Raw genomic sequence first — 24,240 nt, 5'->3', positions numbered from 1 at the left:
TTTCTTTCAAGAACCAATGCTACAAGCCTATACCCGTTCTAAATGATTACCCTCTCTTGGCACCCAAATCTTCCCTTGAGTAATGGCAAATATCTAAGTTTGGGGGAGGGGGAGACAAGAAAGGAAGCGAAGTGGTAAAAAGGTACAAAAGCAAAAGAAAAGGAAGGCAATGAAAAAGCAAGAAAAGAAAAAGACAAAAAGAAAGTCCAATGTGAACAAGAATAAAAAAAAGGGACTCAAGGAAAACAAAAGTGAAAAAGGTGTGTGGAAAAAGTAGAAAAGGGAGAAATGTTTTGAATTGTATAAGAAAGAGTGATAATGTGTCTCTCTAACCCCTGGTAAAGAAGTGAAATAATCAAAAGAGTCAAGAGAGTTGTGCCAAAATGAATCAAAAGAAATGCTTAAGGGAAGATTGAACCCACTTGAATAAAAATATGTCCAACCCTTACCTAAAAGCCTTCACAATGACTCTACAAAAGCCCTATTTGATCTCGAGTTGAAGGGAGCTTACATTAGTGGATACTTACATAAGGGTCAAGCATATGGTACTTAGAGCTGGACTTGTGACCTTCTTCTTGAGAGAGATGAGCGAAATTCCATTAACCTCGGTTTGTGTGTCAATACTTAAAAGGTGAGGTTCGCTTAGGGAGAGTTGAGGATGTGGGAGTTTAGGTTCCACAATGACCAAAGTAAGTAAAAAGCTCTTTGATGAAATGTGTCAACTCTTGATGCTCTTGTGTCACACTTGATCCATAGTTTTCAAAGTTTTAAATGTGTTAATGATACATTCGTATTGAGGGCAATTGTTAGTCCCAATTGATGCTTGTTGAGGTTCTTTCCGGATAGCTGGAATTACTTGGACGTTCCTTTAAGGGGTGGGTTTTATTTTGTTTGTTTGAGGACAAGCAAAGGCTTAAATTTGGAGGAGTTGATAACTTAGGATTTTTACGTGTTTATGCCCCTACTTGCCTATGCTTTGAGTATAAATTGATACAAAATAGTCCCAAAATGCTCACAAGTTGTGCTCGATTGCAGGTTTGATTGACAAAGTGACGAAATGTCAAAGATCGGCTCAAAAAGGAGTGAAACCTGCTCAAGTATCAAAGACCAAGAGAATTGAAGAAGAAATGGCCTAGTGCGGACCGCATAATAGTGACCGCGGCCGCACTAGGAGGTTCAGAGACATGACATATTCAGGCTTAAAGACATGTGGACGCGGTAGGATTTTCGCGGCCCGCGGTGAAGCTTCACGGCCGCACTCCTGCTTTGTACGGTCCGCGTTCATAAGGTTCAGAGAAGGGCACTTTTGATCACGCAGTCCGCGGTCACGACTGCGCGGACCGCGCCAGTTGCCATCGCGGCCGCGGTACACTTCCATGCGGTTCGCATCCCCCAGTTCAAGTTATCAAACAGTTGAAGTCCAAGAGCCAATGCGACCGCGGTCCATTTTATGCGGCCCGCACTGACTCTGCAGGGGTATTTTTGTCCAGTTTTTCCAGCCTAATATAAACAGAACATTTTACCATTATTAGGGTCGGTTTTTTATCTGGGGAACTTGAGACGAAAGCTGCGCTTGGTGTTGTAGCCATTTTTGGCATATTTTGCTTCCCATTAACAATAGATTATTGTAGTTTCTTCTTAGTAATTAATTAATATGTTTAGTTCTTCATCTATTTCTTCAGTTTTTTCCTTAATTATGTGTAGCTAAACCCATTAGCTAGTGTTGTGGCTCAACCCTAGTGTGGGTAATTGATGGGTGTTTCCATCTAGGGTTAGATTGATATTGGGTGTTTGCTATTTGGGTTGATTTTATATTTTTATTCAAAAATTGGTGGTTGCAAACGCTGATTCAAGCTTAGTGGGTTTAACTCTTCTTGATAAAGAGAGTCTATGACCCCAAAATTGACTCAACAAGAAATTGGGATGGACCTATGAGAAATGGTAGTCCCAATTAACGGGTTAAATCTCGAGAGAGTAATCACCCTACTTGAACCCTAGTTGCTTGGTCTCATTGGCTTATCCAATTGGTATCGAGAGAGAGTCAATTGGGCAAAATCACTCTCTCTACTGAGAGGTGTGAGAGTGGATGCAATTGTGCAACGGGTTCAGCATAATCCCCAAATATGTCAATCTATCCCTAGTAACATCTACCCGTCAATTAGCCACCTAGGTAATGCTACGACCCTAGTGCTCTTCTTCCCATTAATTACAACTTAGCAATATTCTCCTAGCATAATTTAGCTTTAATCCTTAGTTTTATAATAGTGGTTATACATACAAAAACTCAAGAAATGTTTGAAGTGACATTAGAAGCACAACCGCAACTCTAGGCTAGACAAAAAATACAACTCCACTACTAGCTCCCTATGGAAATTCGATCCCGGACCTCTATTTGGGTAAAAGCTATTGCGACCCGCTCTTCCTACCATAGTGTAGTGTCGAGTCGGCAGCGATCACTGCCCTGAGTTAGTCCTCTCCGTACCCTGCTATCGATGCCTACCCCTTTTCTATATTCTGGGCAAATGCCTCAATCCAGGAGATATCCATACTATCCTATAATGCAACGGTGGCACATGCCTCGGTCAACTCTAGGGCCAACCCCGCTATAAATCAATGGATTCTATCTCGCATATTAGCAACTATGGATGGTGCATATCTGGCCAATGAGTCAAAACGGAGACTATACGCTCGAACACTCATATTGCCCTACTTGAGGGCTAGAAACTGATCGATTCGAGCATATCGGATCTCTCGCGGTAAGTACTAGTCAAGGAAGGCATCTGAAAAATTCTCCCAAATAGCAGGAGGTGCATCACATCCCCTGGACATTTCCCATCTCTCGTACCAAAGGATGACTATATCTCGGAGTCGAAAAGCTACTGACTCAACTGCCTCTTTCTCCATGGCATGCATAACCCGAAAGATCCTGTGAAGCTGATCTATGAAATTCTGCGGGTCCTCCCTCTGATCTGTCCCCGTGAACTCTGGGGGACTCAAAGCAATAAACTCTCGGACTCTTGAACTTCTAGATCCCTCAGACGGTCCTGCACTAGCGGATGTCCTAGCCTATTGTTGAGTAGCTACCAACTGTGCCAACAAATGCACCACACTCTTTAAGTCCTGATATGATGGAAGCGAAGAGGGAACTTGATGTGCGGTCTCCCTAGGAATCTCCTCAGGTGGCGGAAGAGCCGGTAATGGTTGAGTATGGGTCTCTCCATGGGCCTCCGATTGGGCCCATCTACTGGGGGTACCGTGCTAGTCCCCTCATCTACTATTGTCTCTCTCTTTTGGCTAGCCGTAGTCTTCCTAGTTACCGTTATCTGTGCATGCAAACTCCAACAGGTAAGTTTAACTCAAATTTCCTATAACTCAGTTCTACAACACGATTTAGATTTGAAAGAAGGGTAACCAACTCCTAAATTCCCTATAGTCCCCTGCTTATATAATGTGGTGCACTACACATCTATAAACAAGATCCTATTAGATATGTCTTGTAGATTTCTTAGGATAGAACTTCTCTGATACCACTTTTTTCAGGCCCCGAGCCTGGGGACGAGACCAGCACTCGGTGCCTCATCTATCCTCGCGTACCAACTTGCGACTCAGGAATTTTGGACATATAATGTCATACTTTGGCCAGGGGCCACATTGAAAGATAATTTGCGAAGAAAAATATAAAACTGAATAGAGACTAATGCTGACTAAATGTCAACATAAAGCTTGGCCAGTAAGGCCGTCATAACTACTATAACTGACAAGCCAACAAAAAATACGTACAGGGCCTACAAGCCCAACATACTGCATTAACTGACATGATATGTCTACAAGCCTCTACTAATGGATGTACTGTGATCGGAACAGGGCCCTGACCTACCCATAACCTATCTATATGTATACACAAGATGTACACAAAACTTCTAGACCCGGCAACTCCGAAGGACGGGGAGCTTACCGATAAAGCTAAACTCGAGCAATACTTACTGAGAAGGTCTACCTGTCTGTCTGTCTGAACCTGCATGCATGAAATGCAGCACCCCAGAAAGGAACGTCAGTACGAAATAATGTACCGAATATGTAAGGTAATATACAAAAAGCTCAAACTGAACTGATAATCTAAACATATGCTTACCTGCTGATACTAACTCAACCCTCTCAATATAGTAAGTAAAATAATTGTATGGCCCTATAAGGCTCGGTATATATCGATATATATATAACTGCTCTGCCGTAGTAGGCTCGCTCATAGGCGCTCAGCCATACTAGGCTCTGTATCTTGACCAACCGAGCTCGCTCATAGGCGCTCGACCATAGTAGGCTCAGTGTATAACTTACCATCTGACCAAAGGTTGCCCAATAGTGGCCTGCCTATTGATTATAGCTCGATGATAATGAAAATATTGTAATACTCTATATATAGACTTTCTGCTCTCTTGACTGGAAAAAGGAAATACTCAATTGAATATGAAGTCCCGATAAGGAGAATATTGTAACTTACAGGACTAGAAAAATATATATAAATTTTGGGATATGAATTTTTCTTTATGTCTCGTTATCAAACTCGTATAATTATGAGATCATGCCAAAATGAAGAAGGGTTTAGTCTTAACATACCTGGAGTAGGAAAAAATCCGTCTGATATTCATGAGAAGGTTTACACTGTACTCCCTTACAATTTCAAAACCTCACGTTGATTACGATATTGCGAAATCTCTGTTTGAATTATTAAAGACCCTTAGCTTCAGATGGCCTTCAACGTTGGCTTCAGGTGCCTTCAACGTTAACTTCAGAAGGTCTCATGTAGAGCCTTTTCTTATTCTTTCAAAATGTTGAAGATAAGCATCTTTTAATTCTTCAAAAATATGTATCCTCTTAATGTTTAAAAGAACTCTTTAAGAGATTTGTTTCATTCTGTCCAATGTTGAAGTTAGCTTCAGAAGGTCTCATGTAGAGCCTTTTCTTATTCTCTCAAAATGTTGAAGATAAGCATCTTTTAATTCTTCAAGGATATGAAGCCTCCTAATGTTTAAAAGAAATCTTTAAGAGATTTGTTTCATTCTGTCCAATGTTGAAGGTTTCTTTTAATTTATTGCCACCTATCCAACATGACTAATGCATCATTTGTTTTGGTTAGTGGCTTGCTACCACGTGGGGGTGGGGTGGGGGTGGGAAATTTACTTTTTATCCACTTATTAGGTAATTAGGTAATGTCTCGTTACCCGGTAATTAACCAATTACCCGCATAATTAAGAATTGTCTCAAATTATTTAAAATTCTACTTATTTTTAATACACCTTATACATCATACTATTTTGTTCATATGGTACCTTGCATGGTACTAGTCCATAAGTATCAGGTACTATAGCTCGGACCGTATTTTATCCAAATTCGACAACCTTCAGCGAAACTCATTTTGTTTATGTCGTGCACCCTTTCCTTCATGGCACTTACTTATTGCTTGGTATAAATAGCATAAATAAGCTAACCTCAAGATAATCTCATCCCCGAGTTTATGTCAATTAACTGAAGATGAAACTTTAACGTACGAAAAACGTGAGATGTAACAGATCCCATACTTCATGAGGTATCTATTAGGCCATTTAACTTTAAACCTTCAAGTCCATGTATACAGTTGAAATCATGTATGCCCGATTTCGTAGGCTCAAGGGGTCACTTCGAGAACAAGTTCGAAATAGACCGGGCTCGAGCCCGATGGCGGAGTACAAAACTCGAAGATCGAAGTGCTCGATGAACACTGAGGCCAAGTATGACCAACCTCGAGATGATACCATTATGGTTTCATAGCAAAAGGGCAAAATTCCCACAGTGGCCCTAAGATCACGACATAAATTCCAGAACGGATTTGTACTAGGCGGTTAGACAACTGTATAATAAGATTCCCTACTACAATTAAAAGTGTGCCTTATTTAGGATTTCCCTACTATGTAAAGGGAAATCATTTGTAACGTATCAATCATTGATAACAGAATACACATACATCACTTTCTTACTTACAGTTCAGGTGAAGGGAATCTATGAGAGAAGGTTCTCGAACCGAGTTACGACCGAATAAAATGTGGAACCAACGAGTTGCCTTATTATTATTATTTTATTGTTCTTATTCACCTACCTCGAGATTGCCATAGCTTGAGGTCGAGATTTGCTTACACACTGGTTTGACTTACCTTACTCTTTAATTTATACATTTGATTCCTTGTTTTTCAGTTAGTATTGAATTAAATCACATATCTTTAAATACACAATACAAGTTTCATTCTTACTCGGATTTTAGGGTAAATAGTTTGGATCCCACCGTGGGGCTAAGAATAATAGTGATTGTTTCAGTACTGATTCTAATAACACACGCCATTCTCATACTTGTTCTTGTCAAAAAAAATTTGTTCTCAGGTTAAAACATGTCAAACTCACAAAAGGCACATGTACATGGCGATGATAGTCTTGGATTTCACAGGAAAAACCATAATATAATTGTTGGAGCCGGTGTACTACCGATTAACCCTGGGGAAGTGCCAATTGCAGAACAAGTCGATGTTAGTTCGCATATTGCTTTGAATGCGGATTTAGGCACAGACCCCGGAGGAAGTGTACGCAGGGAAGTCCGATCTCCTGGCCAAGGAACACAGGGTGTAAGAGACAGGGGAGTTAGTCTCCAGATAATATTTGAGATGCTACAAGCTCAGCAGGTTGTTATCGCTCAGCTTCAAAGTCAACATAAAACTCCGAGTATGGTCGAACCCGAAATCACTCGCCGTACTGAGCTGGTGCCAGAAAGGTCGAATGGTAATTTATCGGGGACTGATCCTGCAATTATGAAGATGCTCGAGGAGCTCACCAAAAGAATCGAGTCAGGAGAGAAAAAAATCGAAGATAACGACAAGAAAGTAGAAACATACAACTCTCGTGTTGATCAAATACCGGGGGCACTCCCAATAATAAAAGGTTTGGATGCAAAGAAGAATCCATTTCCTTAGAGTGCGGCCCCGAAGCCCATTCCTAAGAAATTCCATATGCCGGATATACCTAAGTACAACGGGGACGAGTGATCCTAATGAACACATTACTTTGTACACATGCGGGATTAAAGGAAATGACTTAAATGATGATAAGATCGAGTCGGTTTCACTGAAAATATTTGGGGAAACTTTGACAAATGGAGCAATGATTTAGTATCACAACTTGCCACCGAATTACATAGACTTGTTTGCTATGTTAGCAGAAGCCTTCGTGAAGGCGCACGCCGGGGACATAAATGTCACAACAAGGAAATCAGACATTTTTAAGATAAGATAGAGAGGTGATGAAATGCTAAGGGAGTTCGTATCCCAATTTCCAATGGAGCGAATGGAATTACCATCGGTCACAGATGATTGGGCCGTTCAAGCTTTCACCCAAAGGTTGAACGAGCGGAGTTCGATAGCGTCACAACAGTTGAAGAAAAATCTGATCGAGTATCCAGCTGTAACTTGGGCAAATGTGCATAATCATTATCAATCGAAAATCAGGGTCAAGGACGACCAGTTGGGATCCCCCTCGGGTTCAGTTTATCCAAACAGATTGGTAGTTAAAGCCCCGAGGGATACCAACAGGGAACCAAGGTCGAATAGATAACAGTATCAGCCATATGTCGCAGATCAAAGAAACAATGGTTCGGGGTGCAATACTCCTCGGAACGATCGAAGAAATGATCGAGGGCAAAATTCTCGGGGACTTATGAGTAAGAATGGTTTTGATAAACATATTGATCGCGCGGAAGCACCTCGGTTATCGGAGTATAATTTCAGTGTTGATGCAACAGGGATTGTATCAGCTATCGGAAAGGTCAAAGACATCATGTGGCCCAAACCTATACAAACTGAACCTTCTCAAAGAAACCCAAACTTGATGTGTAAATATCATGGCACACATGGCCATAGGACTGAAGTCTACAAGCAACTGAGGGATGAGGTAGCTCGATTGTTCAACGAGCGCCACCTTCGAGAGTTCCTCAGTGATCGAGCTAAGAATCACTTCAGAGAAAGAGACGCCAACAGAAAGAATGAGCAGGAAGAATCGCAACATGTAATTCATATGATCATTGGCGGGGTCGATATTCCACAAGGTCCTATATTCAAACGTACCAAGGTGTCGATTACTAGAGAAAAGCGAACTCGGAGTTATGTGCCCGAAGGCATCCTATCGTTCAATGACGAGGAAGCGGAGGGCATTTCTCACCCTCACAATGACGCCCTAGTAATTTCTACTTTGTTAAATAAAATTCAAGTTAAACGTATTCTAGTGGATCCAGGTAGCTCAGCAAATATAATCAGATCGAGCGGCGTAGATCAGCTCGGCCTGCAGGACCAAATTGTGTCTGCATCTCGAGTCCTAAACAGCTTTAACATGGCAAGTGAAACAACGAAAGGGGAGATAATCCTACCAGTAAATGTGGTCGGGACCATCCAAGATACAAAATTCCATGTTATCGAAGGCGACATGAGATATAATGCACTACTCGGGAGGCAATTGATCCAAAACATGAGGGCAGTACCGTCGACCCTTCATCAAATGATGAAATTCCCAACAATGGATGGTATGAAAACAGTTTATAGGGAACAACACGCTGCAAAGGAAATGTTTGCAGTCGACGAGGTGATGTCGATATTAGCATTTTTGACCTCAGAAAAATCGAGCACCAAACATAAGCAGATGGACAAATAGCAATCACCGTCCCCATCCTTGACCGAATCGGAGAAATTGGTTATCGAAGAAGAAGAGGAGGATTTCCTAACTCCTCGAACTTTCATCGATCCTAAAGAGTCGCATGCAACCAAGTCAATGGTCAAGGAGCTGGAACAGATTATACTAATCGAGTATATGCCCGAGCGAAAGGTATACCTAGAAACGGGTTTAACCCCCGAACTCAGGAAAAAACTCATTCAATTTCTTATCGATAACATGGATTGTTTTTCTTGGTCCCATTTAGACATGACAGGGATCCCACCGGTAATAACAATACCTACTACGCCTCGACCCCAGATTAAAACCGGTGAAGCAAAAGAGAAGGCCCCAGTCCGAAGTGAAGCATGCATTCATAAAGGATGAGGTAACTGAACTTCTTAAAATAGGGTCCATTCGGGAGGTAAAATACTCCCGAATGGTTAGCCAATGTAGTTGTAGTCCCTAAAAAGGGGAACAAACTTAGAATGTGCGTAGATTACAAGGTTTTAAACAAGGCATGCCTTAAAGACTCTTTTCCACTGCCTAACATCGATCGCATAATCAATGCCACGACTGGCCATGAGATCCTTACCTTTCTCGATGACTATTTCGGGTACAATCAAATTCAGATGAAATCGCAAGACAAGAAGAAGACCTCTATTATCACCAAGTATGGAACATACTATTACAATGTAATGCCCTTCGGGCTAAAAAATGCAGGAGCTACTTACCAACGCCTAGTAAATAAGATGTTCGAAGAACAAATAGGTAAATCAATGGAAGTTTATATGATGACATTATAGTTAAGTACTTGCACGCAGAGGACCATTTGACTCATTTGCAGAAAACATTCGAAATCTTGAGGAAGTAAAACATGAACTTAACCCCAAAATATGTGCCTTCGGGGTCGGCTCGGTCAAATTCCTCGGCTTCATGGTATCAAATCGGGGAATCTAAATCAACCCCAATAATATTAAGGCCATCGAGGATATCACCGTCGTAGACAGTGTAAAAGTCGTACAAAGACTAACCGGACGAATAGCTGCCTTGGGCCGATTCATTTCGAGGTCATCAGATCGGAGCCACGGGTTCTTTTCCTTACTCAAAATGAAAATGATTTTGCATGGACCCCGGAATGTCAACAAGCATTGGAGGAATTGAAGCGATACTAATCGAGCCTACCTCTGCTCCACAATCCGAAGATAGAAAAGAAGTTGTACTTATACTTTGCAGTGTCCGAAATAGCGGTAAATGGTGTAATAGTTCGAGAAGAGCAAGGTATGCAGTTTCCTGTTTATTACATAAGTCAGACCTTAGGAGATGCTGAAACTAGGTATCCACACTTAGAGAAATTGGCGCTTGCATTAATAAGTGAATCTAGAAAGTTAAAGCCATATTTCCAGTGTCATCCCATATGTATGATAACCACTTATCCTCTCCTAAATGCCTTGCACAAGCCCGAGTTATCAGGACGATTGGCCAAATGGGCCATTGAACTTGGCGGGTACGATATCGAGTATCAACCCCGAACGGCCATCAAGTCTCAAATTTTAGCAGAATTCTACCCGATTTTACGCCAACCCTCGTATTCGAAGTGGAAAAGGAACTTCTATTAAAATCGGTTACATCATTAGGAGTATGGACCCTCTTCATGGACGGTGCCTCAAATGTGAAAGGGTCCGGGCTTGGCATTGTTTTGAAGCCACCTACAGGTTACACTATTAGACAATCTATCAAAACTTCTAGGTTGACTAACAATAAGGCGGAGTATGAGGCTATGATTGTAGGTCTCGAGCTAGCTAAAAGCTTGGGGGCAGAAGTCGTTGAAGCCAAGTTCGATTCTTTATTGGTGGTGAACCAATTAAACAAAAGCTTCGAAGTTTGAGAGGATATGATGCAAAGGTATTTGGACAAGCTACACGTAACCTTGCACCGCTTCAAGGAGTGGACTCTAGACCATGTACCTCGAGAACAAAATAGTGAGTCTGATGTACTTGAAAACTTGGGGTCATAAGTCGAGAAAGATGATATTATCCCGGGGACTGTCGTCCAGTTATCGAGATCTGTGGTCGAGGAGGGTCATGCCGAGATAAATTCTACAAGTTTGACTTGGGATTGGAGGAATAAATATATTGAGTATTTAAAAAATGGAAAGCTCCCATCAGACCATAAAGAGTCAAGGGCTCTACGAACCAAGGTCGATCGGTTCACATTGGATGAAGATGGAACATTATATAGAAGGACGTTTGATAAACCATTGGCGGTGTGTTTAGGGCTGGGGGACACCGATTATATTTTACGAGAGTTCCATGAAGGCACTTGTGGAAACTACTCCGACATCGAGTTTTTGATTCGCAAAATTGTTAGAGTAGGGTATTATTGGGATATCATGGAAAACGACACTAAGGAGTTTGTTAGAAAATGTGATAAATGTAAACGGTTTGGACCGATGATTCATCAGCCCGGAGAGTAACTTCATTCAGTCTTGTACCCATGGCCTTTCATGAAATGGGGAATGGACATCGTCGACCCTCTACCAACGGCCCCAAGTAAAGCTAAATTCATTTTGTTTATGACTGACTACTTTTCTAAATGGGTGGAAGCACAGGCCTTCGAGAAGGTCAGAGAAAAAGAAGTTATAGACTTCATCTGGGACCACATCGTGTGTTGATTCGGGATACCTGCCAAAATCGTATGCGACAACGGGAAGCAATTCATCAGCAAAAGGTAACAGAGTTCCTCGAAGCACACAAAATAAAAAGGATATTATCAACGCCGTATCACCCGAGCGGAAACGGATAGGCTGAATCGACAAACAAGGCTATCACTCAGAACTTAAAGAAAAGGTTGAATGAAGCTAAAGGGAAATGGAGAGAAGTTCTACCCAGGTTCTTTGGGCATATCGAACGACATTGAAGTCCAGCACGGGGGCAACCCCATTCTCTTTAGTATATGGCTCCGAGGCCTTAGTTCCAGTAGAGGTCGGGGAACTCAGCGCTAGATTTTGACATGCATCGGAGGAATCAAATCACGAGGCTATCAATACCAGCCTCGAGCTATTAGATGATAAACGAGAAGCTGCACTTGTTCGGGTGGCTGCACAAAAGCAAGGAATTGAGAGATATTATAATAGAATAACCAACCTTCGATACTTCATAATCGAGACTTAGTTCTAAGGAAAGTCACCCTCAATACTTGAGACCCGAATGAAGGGAAACTGGGTCTGAATTGGGAAAGACCATATCGAGTCATCGAAAAAGGATCTTACAAACTCGGCACGATGGAAGGCGAATAATTACCAAACAATTGGAATGTATCACTACTCAAACGACATTATTGTTGAGGTATGACCTTCTCTTTTTTTCCATTTATATTTGATACTAACTTATTGCAGGTGTTCGATCGAAGATGTTGATAGAACCCTTCTACACGAAGACCTTAGGTTTTAAAGCACGCGTTGCACTCTTTTTCCCTTAGATCGAGTTTTATCCCAAATGGGTTTTTCCGGCGAGGTTTTTAACGAGGCAACAACTATGTGCTTCCTAAGGAGACTTCAACAGTATCCAAGGCTTCTTTTCAATCAACCTCGGATGCTGGGGGGCATCACCCTCAGAGGTTATATGTTCGAGAAAAATACTTCACGCCAAAGAGGGTCTCTATAGGAAAACTTTGTAATGGGCCAAACAGTTGAATGAACCGTGTCCATATAGAATAGTCGAGTCCCGATGGCAAAACATGTATGTATGTATGTATGAATTATTCAAAGAAGCATTCGGTCTATATCAAACACTTTCTGTCTCAAAGAAATTTGCTACTATACGAGCTCCATACTTGTGATTTTGTGAGTAACAGCTCAAGGGCCAAAACGCAAATACACTTTGAATACTCGGGGACTGTCATCGACAATCAACACACTCGAGTTATCTAAACTTGGATTCATAAGACTTCAAAGAGGCACTCCTCGACGTAAAGGCCAAGTCCATTATACTCGGGGACTAACGTTTCGAACAAGTTCGAAATGTTATCGGGAAATAAGTCCAAGAGGCATACCCAAAGGCTACGTCCATACTAAAGGCTACGGTCGAAATAAAGGCTACGACGAAATAACGTGACTCGAAGACGTTCGAATCCCGCGATAAAAATAGGCATTCGAATTCTCTGAAAACCGGTTAATAAAGGCTACCCTCGGCAAAATAATCAAAGGGCTTCAATAAAATCATCCCTCAAAAAACCTTAAGAGGTCTCGAATCATTCAAATACAAACTGGTGCTAAGGCACAAAAACACAAAAAGGTTCTGATCGACACTAAACCCTCAGAAAACCCAATGGGTAAATAATGCATGCCAAGGCATAAAGAAATTTTTACTAAGTCTTTAAGCCGAAAAGGTGAAATAATAGCCATCTCTTAAAGGCCATATCGGCCCAACATAAAAGATCCTAAGGGCCAAAACATTTAGAGTTCGAGACTTTATTCTTACTCAACTCGGACATAAGGGTCCCACCATCCCGAGCTCGCTTAAAATCGAATTAAGCATAACTTGAGGATTCTTCAAAAAACCATAAGAGGTATTCTATTATAAGATTGCCCATCGATTACTAAAAAACCTAGGGATTTTTTTTACTCCGATTCCGAGCCAGTGCTCACTCGATTATTGAAGTTATAACATCAAAAAAATTCACAAAACAAAAACGAAGTAGACTTCACAACAAATCGAAGATAGAGCGGAAAGAAAAATAATTCTTTATATACATGAAAAGTATTTACAATGCCCACAAGGAGCCTTACACACAAAAAATGAAGCAAAATCCTAAGGGCCTAGTGTACTTTTGGAGCTGCATCTTCAGGAGCCACATCTTCGAGAACCTCCTCCTTGGGGACTGCGTCCTCATCTCCTCCGCTCTCGGAATCACTAGCAGAGTCTTTATCATCAGAGAGTAAAGTGACAGCATGGTCCTCCAAAGTTTTTTCCTTTTCGATATCAGCTAAGAGGTCAAAGCCACGAGCGTGCACTTCCTCGAGAGTCTCTCTCCAGGATTGTCGCCTGGTCTGGTCAACGATGCATGATAATTTGACTTCAGCAGCAATAGAGATCTCCTGTGCCCAAATATTGGCAGCCTCGGTGTCAGTTCGATAAGAGTCCACAAATGCCCCCGCCTGAGATTTAGCCTTTGCAAGTTCGGCAGCTGACTTAGCTTCGAGCTCATCAATCTTCTGGCTTCGGGCCAAGTTTTCCCCCTTCACATTTTGAAGTTGGCATTCGACTGAAGCCAGCTGGGCCCGAAGCGTGTCTTTCTCCAAGGCAAGATGATCCATATGCTGATTCTACCCTAGGGTCTCGGCCTCTTTCGCCTTGACCTCCTCTCGAAGCTGCTCCACCAGCTCGCCCTTCTGCTGGCCTGCAAAGTCGAAGTGTTAGTTGGTAAGTCAAATAAACACATAACAAACTCCCAAAAAGTTACATTACCTGCTCAATGAGCTCAGTCTATTCTCGACGAGCCTTCGTCAAGTCGGCTCGAAGGTCCCCAATCTCCTCCTCTTTTTGAACGTAGAGGAGTTTGAGGCCGTCCCTTTCTTCCACGAGCTTCTTGATTTCAGCTTCGCATCGGGCAAGCTCGGCTCGAGATTTGGTTAACGCTTGTCGATGGAGCGTCACAGCCTTCACACAAAGAAAAGAAATCGGACTTAGAAAAACGAGAATAAAACATGAACATAATTATGGAGGCAAAAACTTACTTGTTTAAGAAGCCGTTGAGCCTCGTCAAAAATAAACGAAGCATCCGGGTCGGGACCATCTTCGACCCCCACAAAGCATTCCCGGAAAATATCATTCCCTTCATGGGTCATCCCTACGTCGTGAGTCTTCATGGCCCGGGCATCTAGAAACTACCCTTCAGAGAACACATGGTCAGGCGGCAATTCATCTATGTTAATTATCCCAAGTGATTCACTTGGGACATTCTCTTCTCTTTGGAGGGCCTAGAAAATATGCCCTTCGGGATCACCCGCCAGTTGTCCTTCACGACGAGGTGCGTTTTTATCATCCGATGGCTTGGGGACTGTACTTGAGCCCCCCTCCGAGATTTCTTCGGTTTGAGATTGAACCACATCAGCCACCGCAGTTCAGTGGCCTTTGGAGCTTCAGTGCTTCCCTTCTTCCGAGCTACCAGCAAGTAGTCGGCATCCTCTCCTTCTTCCTCTTTATCCCGAAGTTGTTTGATCACGTCAGCAAATAGGTCTACAGGATCGACCCTAGGCTTTCGAGCCCTATTTTTTCTGGGCTTTGGGGAACTTGGTGGTGAAGCCTTTTTCCTTTTCTTCTCTTTGGTTGGCTTCGGGATTTCCTCTTCACCGGGCGGAGGCGGCCTCATAACAACAGTGTCTCTGAGGCCTACGTAAGGGGAAAGTAAGTATTTTACAGAGAAACGTCAACATATGAACAAAGGAACTCACCATGGTTTTTAGCTTCCCACCGACCCTTGGCCAAATCGTACCAATTGCGTTCAGCATGTGAAGAAGTGGAGGCCAGTTGTTGAACCCAACCTGTGAGGTCCGGAATCACACCAGGAAACCAAAGGGAAGCCGCACCATCAAAAAGAAATTAGATTAAAGAAGAATAGAGAAGGCAGAGTACTGAGCATTATCGATGGGATTGTAATTACGTTTCATGTTCCATTCCTCGGGGAATGGCATCCTTTTGGCAGGAATTAGGTCGGAGGTCTTGATTCGGACTAACCGGCCCATCTATCCTCGGTCTTTGTCCTCATTGATGATACAACAACGCCTTCGAGGATCGACGCTGGAGCTTTATCAATGCACCTCGATAGAGGCGAGGGCAGTATAGCCTGATCAGATGGTCGAGGGTAAAATACATCCCCTCGACCTTGCTCGAAAAATACCTGAGCAAATTGACAATGCACCAGAAAGAAGGGTAGATCTGGCCAAGTGTCACTCGATATTGATGACAGAAATCGAGAATAACTGGGTCTACGGGACCCAGTGTGAAAAGATAAGTATACACGCTTAAATATCCTTCCACATGGGTGGTGATGTCCTCCTCAGGGGAAGGAATCACCACCTCCTTATCCTCCCAATTGCAGTCATTTTTCACCTGCTCAAGATCGTTTTCAATTATCGAGCAGATGTATCGAGACATAGGCTCGCATCAACCTGGAACTGATGCAGGCTTATCGATTTTGAAATCGGAAGATAGCTCGCATGGCCCAGGAATGCAGTCCTCAATACAAGGTGCCACCGTCGTTCTACTATCAGCTGACCGCGATGATGAGGAAGCTTTTTCTTTCTGAGGAACAGTTTTAGATGTTTTAGCCATCACTGTTGTGAAACTCAAGAGAAGAGAAGAACTTGATGTTGTAACAAGGAAAAATTGAAGAATAAGATGGACTCAAAGAAGATGAAGAAGTTAGTAAAGATTTGGGAAAGGTTTGAGAAATAAAGATTGCAAAGGTTGCGAAATTGGCCTATTTATAGTGGTCGCTTCAACGGTTTGGGGAAGCCAATGGCCGACCATCAGCCGCCTTTAATTAATGACCTTGGGAACTATGCAGACGCGACCTTTCAATCACTTCTGTCGCTGACGTCACGGGATTGACATCATGATCGAGGCATCAGAGGATCAAGGATCAAATCGTTTCTTATCATCTTACTCTAAGAAATGCGGGGACTATTTATATACGGTCGAAATCAGGTATGCCCAATTTCGTAGGCTCGAGGGGTCGCTTCGAGAATAAGTTCGAAATCATTTGTAATGTATCAATCATTGACAAGAGAATATACATACATCACTTTCTTGCTTACTGTTCATCTGAGTTGCCTTATTATTATTTTATTATTCTTATTCACCTACCTCGAGGTTGCCATAACTCGAGGTCGAGATTTGCTTACACACTGCTTTGACTTACCTTACTCTTTAATTTATACATTTGATTCCTTGTTTATCAGTTAGTATTGGATTAAAGCACATATCTTTAAAATCACAATACAAGTTTAATTGTTACTAGCATTTTAGGGTAAACAGTCCATGAATTCTAACAATACTTTCTACTATATCTAAGGATATTTCACATCTTAGTACTGACCTATATAATGTTGTGCTTTTCTTTATTAATAGAAATTGAAAATTTCTGGTCATGTATTGATATAATACAATCATCAAGAATTCTTAAATGATCAAAGTTACTTTATAACCAACTAAACGTATTATAGTAAGATTGATTATGTTCTCTTTTTTCTTTTTCCCATGAATTCATCAAATTCAGAATTTTTCAATTGAAATGCTAACACACTTATGTCGGATGTACACATATCTTTATGATCATCAGAATTCGTGGCAAACGCATCCATATCGGATGTTCTCTTATGATATCAATTATAATTGATTAAATATATTAATAGCATAACTTTTTGTTATTGTTCACATATATACTTAAATTTTTACAATATTCTTTTTTTTTTGTTTATTTCAGGAAAAAATGAGGCACCCTGAAGTGTAACTAATGATGAATGAAGTTCATTAAATCTTATACTATTAAAATTCCAGCGAGAATAACAAATACTACACACCGTCTTAAAATGAGGGCACAGTGAGGGGGCAGTATTTTATTTAGGACGATGGATTACCTTCTGTGTAACCGACTTGGGCAGATTACTTAAACAAAAAATTAACGGCGAAGCTGTAACTTTCAGTGCACATTTTAGTAGGGAGTAGGGACCATCATATCATATCATGAGAAGTAGTGGATAAAGATAGATAGATATTACGTATTCTCTTTCTTCCAAACCTATCACGATCTACTGGCCTTAAACAGCTTTAATTTCTTACTTTAACTAATAATCTAATTCTCATGTATAATAATACCCTCTGATTTTTTCTTCCTAATTTCGGGTCGATATTAAACTGAGCTCGTTTTTGCCTTTCTTCTGCGTTCTCTTTTATCTTAAGGTCAGAATTTTATAAACAATTGCACGCTTATATTTATGTTTGTAAATTGTAATTAACAATTTTTCCTTTTCCCCCCTTTTGGAATGTGAATTTTACTCTGTGAAATATCAGGGTTCATTTGTGTGTTATGTTCTTTATGGTTAATCAGCCTTTGAGGCAGTAATTATGCATATAATTAATCTCCTTGTATCACTCTTCAAGCTCTCGCCAGTTTTAGGGTTTGATTAATTGTGGATTTCGTGAACTCGTATTAGATTTTACGGTCTGGACCAATTTTCTCTGTTTGTACTTTGCGCGTTCCTATGAGTAATCCAGAATGTTCTTTTTTGGCTGGCAATAAAATTTGAAGTTGGGAATAATACTTGTTGATTTTCTTTTTGACTGCCTTAGCTGTAATTCTGTACATGCCACTTATCGCTAATAAAAATTGATTTTATTTCATTGGTCGAAATCCATTTTTTATGACGGTAGTGCTCGGGTAAGCTTATGCACACCTCGACTAATTCCACCGATACCTGCTACCTCCCACAAGTTACCAAGTAACTCTACCACTAATGCTTGGGAGATAGGAAGAAATCCCACAAGTTACCAAGTAACTCTACCACTAATGCTTGGGAGATAGGAAGAAATCACTTAGCGTTTTTCCCTCCGCTCGGATTTGATTGAAATCTTTATATATAAGCTAAACTCGTTACTGTGAGTCTATTTAGTATTAGTTGAATTTTGAAGCATGACCATTCTTCGAGTATTGGAATTTAGTCTGCTATTGTGATTTAGGCTAACTTCTCAACTTTTCGAACCACATTAAAATAGAGTTGGAAATTTTATTTCAGCAATTGTAGTTTACTTGTTATGATCCTTTATGCAAATTGGAGTCTTCCCTATGGCTGGAATTTAGTTTGATAAGTAGCTGCTTTTCATTAGTTTGCTGGATAGAGAGAAGACTATGTTGTGCATGTTTCGTGCCTCCTTGGTTCTTTGTATCTATCTTCTGTTCTCTTTTTTCTTATTGCACAATGTGCGTCTACACTGCATTCATACAATCACATAATGTTAGAAGGACAAGATAACCGTCTTTCAATATATGGATGTCGACTGACTGATCCTTTACTACTGAAAAGCTGCGTGATAGTCTGGTGCCATACTTAGATTTGGCTTTGTATATCCTTGCACATTATCTCAACTCTGGTGTATTTAACCTTCGCCAATGTTGTTGTTGGTCATTTAATAAGGATAAAACATGTCGCACCAACCAGGAGATGATGCTGAATACATGGCAGATGAATATGAAATGGAGGATATAGATGACGATATGGATGATGAGTTCCACGGCAGAGACATGGGTGGCTCTGATTCAGATGTAGATGAGTATGACTACATGGTTTGTGAATTCCTCCCTGAAAATCTTTTATTTATACAAGGACTTGTTAGATTTATGCAGTTGTTGTGATGAGTGTGTGTAAATTTTTTGAATTGTTTGTTTCTGGATTAGAATAATAAAATGCAAGATACCTCTGCTGCTGAGGCAAGGAGAGGCAAAGACATTCAAGGGATCCCCTGGGAAAGGCTTAGCATAACCAGGGAGAAATACAGGCAAACGAGATTAGAGCAGTATAAGAACTATGAGAATATTCCTCAATCTGGGGAGGCATCAGAGAAGGTAAATGTATTTGTGGTTTTCTTGCTTCGTCAGCTCTGTGCCCATTGCTGACATTGTTGTCTTTGTTTCTTTTTACTTGTCAACAGGAATGCAGTGCCACAAAGAAAGAGTGTTTATATTATGAATTCAGACGTAATTCACGATCTGTTAAATCAACAATTTTACACTTCCAGGTAATGTCCTGGCTCTTGTCACATTTTTCTTTACATTCAGCTTCCTTCATTGTATGTGAGGGACTAGGCCCTTATATGGAGAACAAGTTCACACCATTTTAAGATGACATTTTTGTCAGTTTGCTGGCATAAAAACTGAATACCAGAGCGACAGGGATAAGCATCATAATGTGTTTGTAACCTATATCAAATTTGATGTGCTGCACGATACTGTTACCCTAGTTGAGCCAACAAATCGGTTAAATTTGCATGTTTGTTAATTGTCTACTTGTAATTAAAGTGCATGCTACCATGCTTTCTGGCAACAACAAAACCTATTCTAAAGTTTTTGTCGTGTGTATGTAGCTGAGGAACTTGGTCTGGGCAACTTCCAAGCATGATGTGTACCTTATGTCACATTTCTCCGTCATTCATTGGTCATCCTTGACTTGCGCTAAAAATGAAGTTCTCAATGTATCAGGGCATGTAGCACCATGTGAGGTGAGTGTTTTGGACATGGAATCTACCAAACATTTAGTTTAGGACATTCAATTATAACCTTCCACATTTTCTTGCTTCTTTTCCATTATAGAAACATCCTGGAAGCCTTTTAGAAGGATTTACGCAGACACAAGTCAGCACACTTGCAGTGAAAGATAACTTGCTTGTTGCTGGGGGATTTCAAGGGGAACTTATTTGCAAGGTATGTCATTCCCTTACATTGGTTTCTGCATTTGGTTTTTCTTGGATTAGCTTTTGCCATCCACAGTGGCAGCATTTATTCTTTGCTTTTTGTTTGTGTACTTGTTTCTTTTAGGCTAGGATTAGGTTTTAGATAGATGTCAATTGGTTTAAGTCGATATATGGTTGCCACTTGACAGACCCACATATTATCAAATTGTAATATTGTTGTTGTATGTTGCATTTTAGCACATTTATCTGATAGTAAATATTACTTAGAACTTAAGAAGAATGTTTCTTGTAGAACGTAAAGATATGATATAACAATGTGAAAAAAATTCGTTTCCTTCTGGGTTTACTGTTTTGATCTTCACCTTCAGAAAGTGAAACTAATTTAACGTGGAATTAATGTTCTTGAAATATGCAGTATCTAGATAGGCCCGGAGTTTGTTTCTGCTCCAGGACTACATATGATGATAATGCCATTACTAATGCTGTTGACATTTATAACACTGCCAGGTATTGTGTTTATACAGCATATTGCTTACATTCACTATTCTTAATGACAATGAAGCTAATTAAGATATCTTTTGCTTCTCAGTGGTGCACTACATTTTATAGCTTCAAATAACGATTGTGGAGTTAGAGATTTTGATATGGAGAAATTTCAACTGTCCAAGCATTTTCACTTTTCCTGGCCAGTAAATGTAAGTTTGTGCCTTGTCTCCTCTCTGCACATGTTTGTGTATCAGATCATGGATGCCTCTAAATGCATATGTGACAGTGGGTGTTCCTCAAGAATTTTTTTCCCTTCAAATTCTGCATTTACGCAGCATTTCTGTTACTAGATATTGTCTGCTATTACTCATGTGGATTGTGATGCAGCATAGGTAGGATTTTTTATTATAAATTTTTTACTTTGGAATTATAATGTTTCTGATTGGTCTTTAGGATCAAGGTTGTGTCATGATGTTTCATGTTGGATGAAGAAAACCCATGCCCTTTCTTTTTGAGTAAAGAAAACCTATGCCCTTTCCTTAGATACTTTTATCTAGGTTCTTTAACTACATTTTATACCGTTTCTACTTACGTGGAATAATACATTTTCTATCTTGATCAACTCTTTTTATAAGGCTATTGTCTTCATTTTGCATATTAACGTTGTTTACTTTGTTTTCCTATTTTATGATCTTAGCATACATCACTGAGCCCTGATGGTAAGCTTCTCGTAGTAGTTGGGGATGATCCTGAAGGTATATTAGTTGACTCGAGGAACGGAAAGGTAAGTGCACATTATTTCTCCCTCTTGTGATACAAATCATCGACATTCAATGTCTGATAGCTGTCGGATAATGAAACTCGCAGACTGTTGCACCTTTGTGTGGACATGTAGACTACTCATTTGCATCAGCATGGCATCCTGATGGCATAACTTTTGCAACTGGGAACCAGGATAAAACCTGCAGAATATGGGATTTGCGGAACTTATCCAAGTCAGTCACTGCTTTGAAGGGTAACCTTGGAGCTATTCGGTCGATCCGCTACACATCTGATGGCAGATATATGGCTATGGCTGAGCCTGCGGATTTCGTCCATGTTTTTGATGTAAAAAGTGGGTATGAGGAGGAGCAAGAAATTGATTTTTTCGGTGAGATATCTGGCATGTCTTTCAGCCCTGATACAGAGTCACTGTTCGTTGGAGTTTGGGATCGTACATATGGTAGCCTCCTTGAGTTTGGACGCCGCCACAATTATTCCTACCTTGACACAATAATCTGAGAACTCCGTTGGCTGGTTTGGGTGTGTTCATTTCCCCTACAAGTGGTTCTGGCACAGCTTAGTCAACTAGTAGCATAGACAGAGGTAGTAATAGATTTAGGTGTATATTTTGTTACATTGTGCTAGTTAGGTATGTCTCATAAAGTGTTGTGCACCGGTCAAATGCCAATATAAGGAGTGGAGGGATGTATAGAACGCTAGCTCCAGAAGTGAACAAGAAAATAAGGGGGGGTTTCCTTGGGCAGAGACTACAAGATCTTGTGTGTGTGTCATGTGTGGGTATCATTGGTTTGGCAATTTCAACAGGCATTGTCGAAGGGGAAAAAGAAAACTTGGCCATCCGTGATGTCTGCATCAAAATTTTGAGTAACATTAGTGACAGCATGGGAGTCATTTTTTCTTCTTCTAATTTTCTTATTTGATTAGGAACCATTGCTATGATTCTTAAAGTCATGTACATTAATTTTTGAAATTGTTATTTTTCTTGACTTAATGTACAGACATGTTATTGCAAACTTGCATGAAATATAAAAATAAGTGAATAATAGTAGGTTTCTTCTAGAAATTGTGTATTAGACATCATGTTACGATGCTTTAAAATATGTCTGAAGAACAACCAATTATTTGAAAAAATCATATGTACCATGCATGCATTAATTTAATTTGATTCGTATGAGAGTAGGGCTGTCCAACGGGACGGGACGAAATTAACGTGACGGGACGGGACGGGATGACATTTAAGCGGGACGATCGCGAGACGGGACAAACGGGACAAAACGGTCGTCCCATCCCGTCCCGCTAACAAACGAGATGGGACGGGACGGAACGGGACGGGTTCGTGGGCCTTAAGTGTATTGTTTTTAAAAAAAAACGTCTAATTTTTTTAAAAATTACTATATTTTTAAAGTTTGCAACAGCTAGATTTTTGACTTATTTAGTTTTTTAATAAACTTAAATGTTATTATGTTAAAACGAAAATTAGAAAACTAAGTAAAGAATTATAAAAATATTAAAACAAAAGACTTGTAATGAAATATTCTAGTAATTATAAATTTATAATAGAGTTGCAATTTATTTAATATAATTTCAAAGTATTAACTATTAAGTAACTAAGACAATTCATAAAAAAAATTCAACGCGTAGAGCCTTTTATTTTATTAATAGAACTTTCAAATCTCAAATACAAATATAATTCTTTTGAAGAGCACCTAATCTACGCAGCCACCTTCTAGGAATGGTTCTGTTTGAACTAGGCCTCTTAGTAGCCAATTACAAATTATCATACTAATATTTATAAGTTCCTATATAGCTTCTTTGTAACTTATCAATAATATCTCTCGGACATTCTGCTGGAATTGACAATGTTGATTGATGTTCCATGAGCTCTATGCCGTCATCGCTCCCAGTGGTAAGTATCTCATTGTATTCTTCTTCTTCTTCCCTAGTGGTTAATTTTTCAAAACCAAGATTTCTTCTTTCTGAATTAATCCAATCTCTGAATAATATGGAAATCTCTAGACTATCCTCCGCTAATGCATGTCTATGATCTCTAATTTGAAATCTTGCCGCGCTAAAAGCACTCTCTGATGCTACTGATAATGCTTGAATAGCCAGGATATCTTGGGTCATTATTGAAAGTGTTGGAAAATCCTTGTCACACTCCCTCCATCATGACAAAAGTTGTTCCTTGCCTTCTTCGTCTTTAATACTTTTCAATCCTTGATTAAGATAAGAATCAAATTCATCATCAATAGAGGAATCAAAACATGTTATATCATCCATATCTTCCCATAAAACTTTTGCTCTAGACTTAGAAGTAGAAGGAGTAGTTTCACAACCTGGTGTATCCATAGATTTATATTTATCAAACATTGATCTAGCATAAGAATATATGCTAGCATGGCAGTCTTCGAGAGATTGTTGTTCATTTTCTTGAATTGCTAAATTCTCATAAATTTTACGAACAAGTCCCTTTGCACCTCTTAGTTTTAAAGATGGGTTAAGTAGAGTAGAAATTAAATAAACTTCTGAAATAGGGAAAAAGTACTTTTTAAATTTTGAAATTATTTCATTAATGGCCGGTGCATAAGTTGGATTTGTTTTATACTTACCAAATATAACAAAAATTCACAAATATACCATAATATTTGTGTAACAGTAGGATAATATATATAAGAAAATTATTTTGTAGCACAATAAAATTTTTCTAAAAATTTGGTAAGCTCTTTGATCTCATCCCAATCAGAATCAACAATTTGATCAGCGGTGATACCATTATGCATATTAAATA

At 40.0% G+C, this 24,240-nt stretch overlaps 1 protein-coding gene across 3 annotated transcripts; it reads left to right on the top strand.

Moving 5' to 3' along the window:
- Nucleotides 1–17,519: 17,519 nt before the first annotated feature.
- On the top strand, nucleotides 17,520–22,515 carry LOC107761293 (putative WD repeat-containing protein C2A9.03). 3 transcript variants are annotated; one of them, XM_016579512.2, is made up of 10 exons: nucleotides 17,520–17,678; nucleotides 18,911–19,059; nucleotides 19,171–19,338; nucleotides 19,425–19,511; nucleotides 19,857–19,991; nucleotides 20,083–20,193; nucleotides 20,599–20,690; nucleotides 20,773–20,878; nucleotides 21,367–21,453; nucleotides 21,537–22,515. In XM_016579512.2, the coding sequence occupies exons 2-10, from the start codon at nucleotides 18,919–18,921 to the stop codon at nucleotides 21,948–21,950; spliced, it is 1,341 nt and encodes a 446-aa protein (XP_016434998.1). In that variant the 5' UTR covers nucleotides 17,520–17,678; nucleotides 18,911–18,918; the 3' UTR covers nucleotides 21,951–22,515. The 3 variants fall into 3 exon arrangements, with proteins under 3 accessions (XP_016434998.1, XP_016434999.1, XP_075075919.1); XM_016579513.2 differs by having other exon boundaries at nucleotides 17,545–17,678; nucleotides 18,935–19,059; XM_075219818.1 differs by lacking the exon at nucleotides 17,520–17,678 and having other exon boundaries at nucleotides 17,679–19,059.
- Nucleotides 22,516–24,240: the final 1,725 nt, after the last annotated feature.

The sequence above is a fragment of the Nicotiana tabacum genome, chromosome 8 (genome assembly GCF_000715075.1).
Source record: "Nicotiana tabacum cultivar K326 chromosome 8, ASM71507v2, whole genome shotgun sequence".
Classification (NCBI taxonomy): Eukaryota; Viridiplantae; Streptophyta; class Magnoliopsida; order Solanales; family Solanaceae; genus Nicotiana; species Nicotiana tabacum.
The sequence above is the reverse complement of the archived record's forward strand: the minus strand, read 5'-3'. Positions and strand labels throughout refer to the sequence as shown.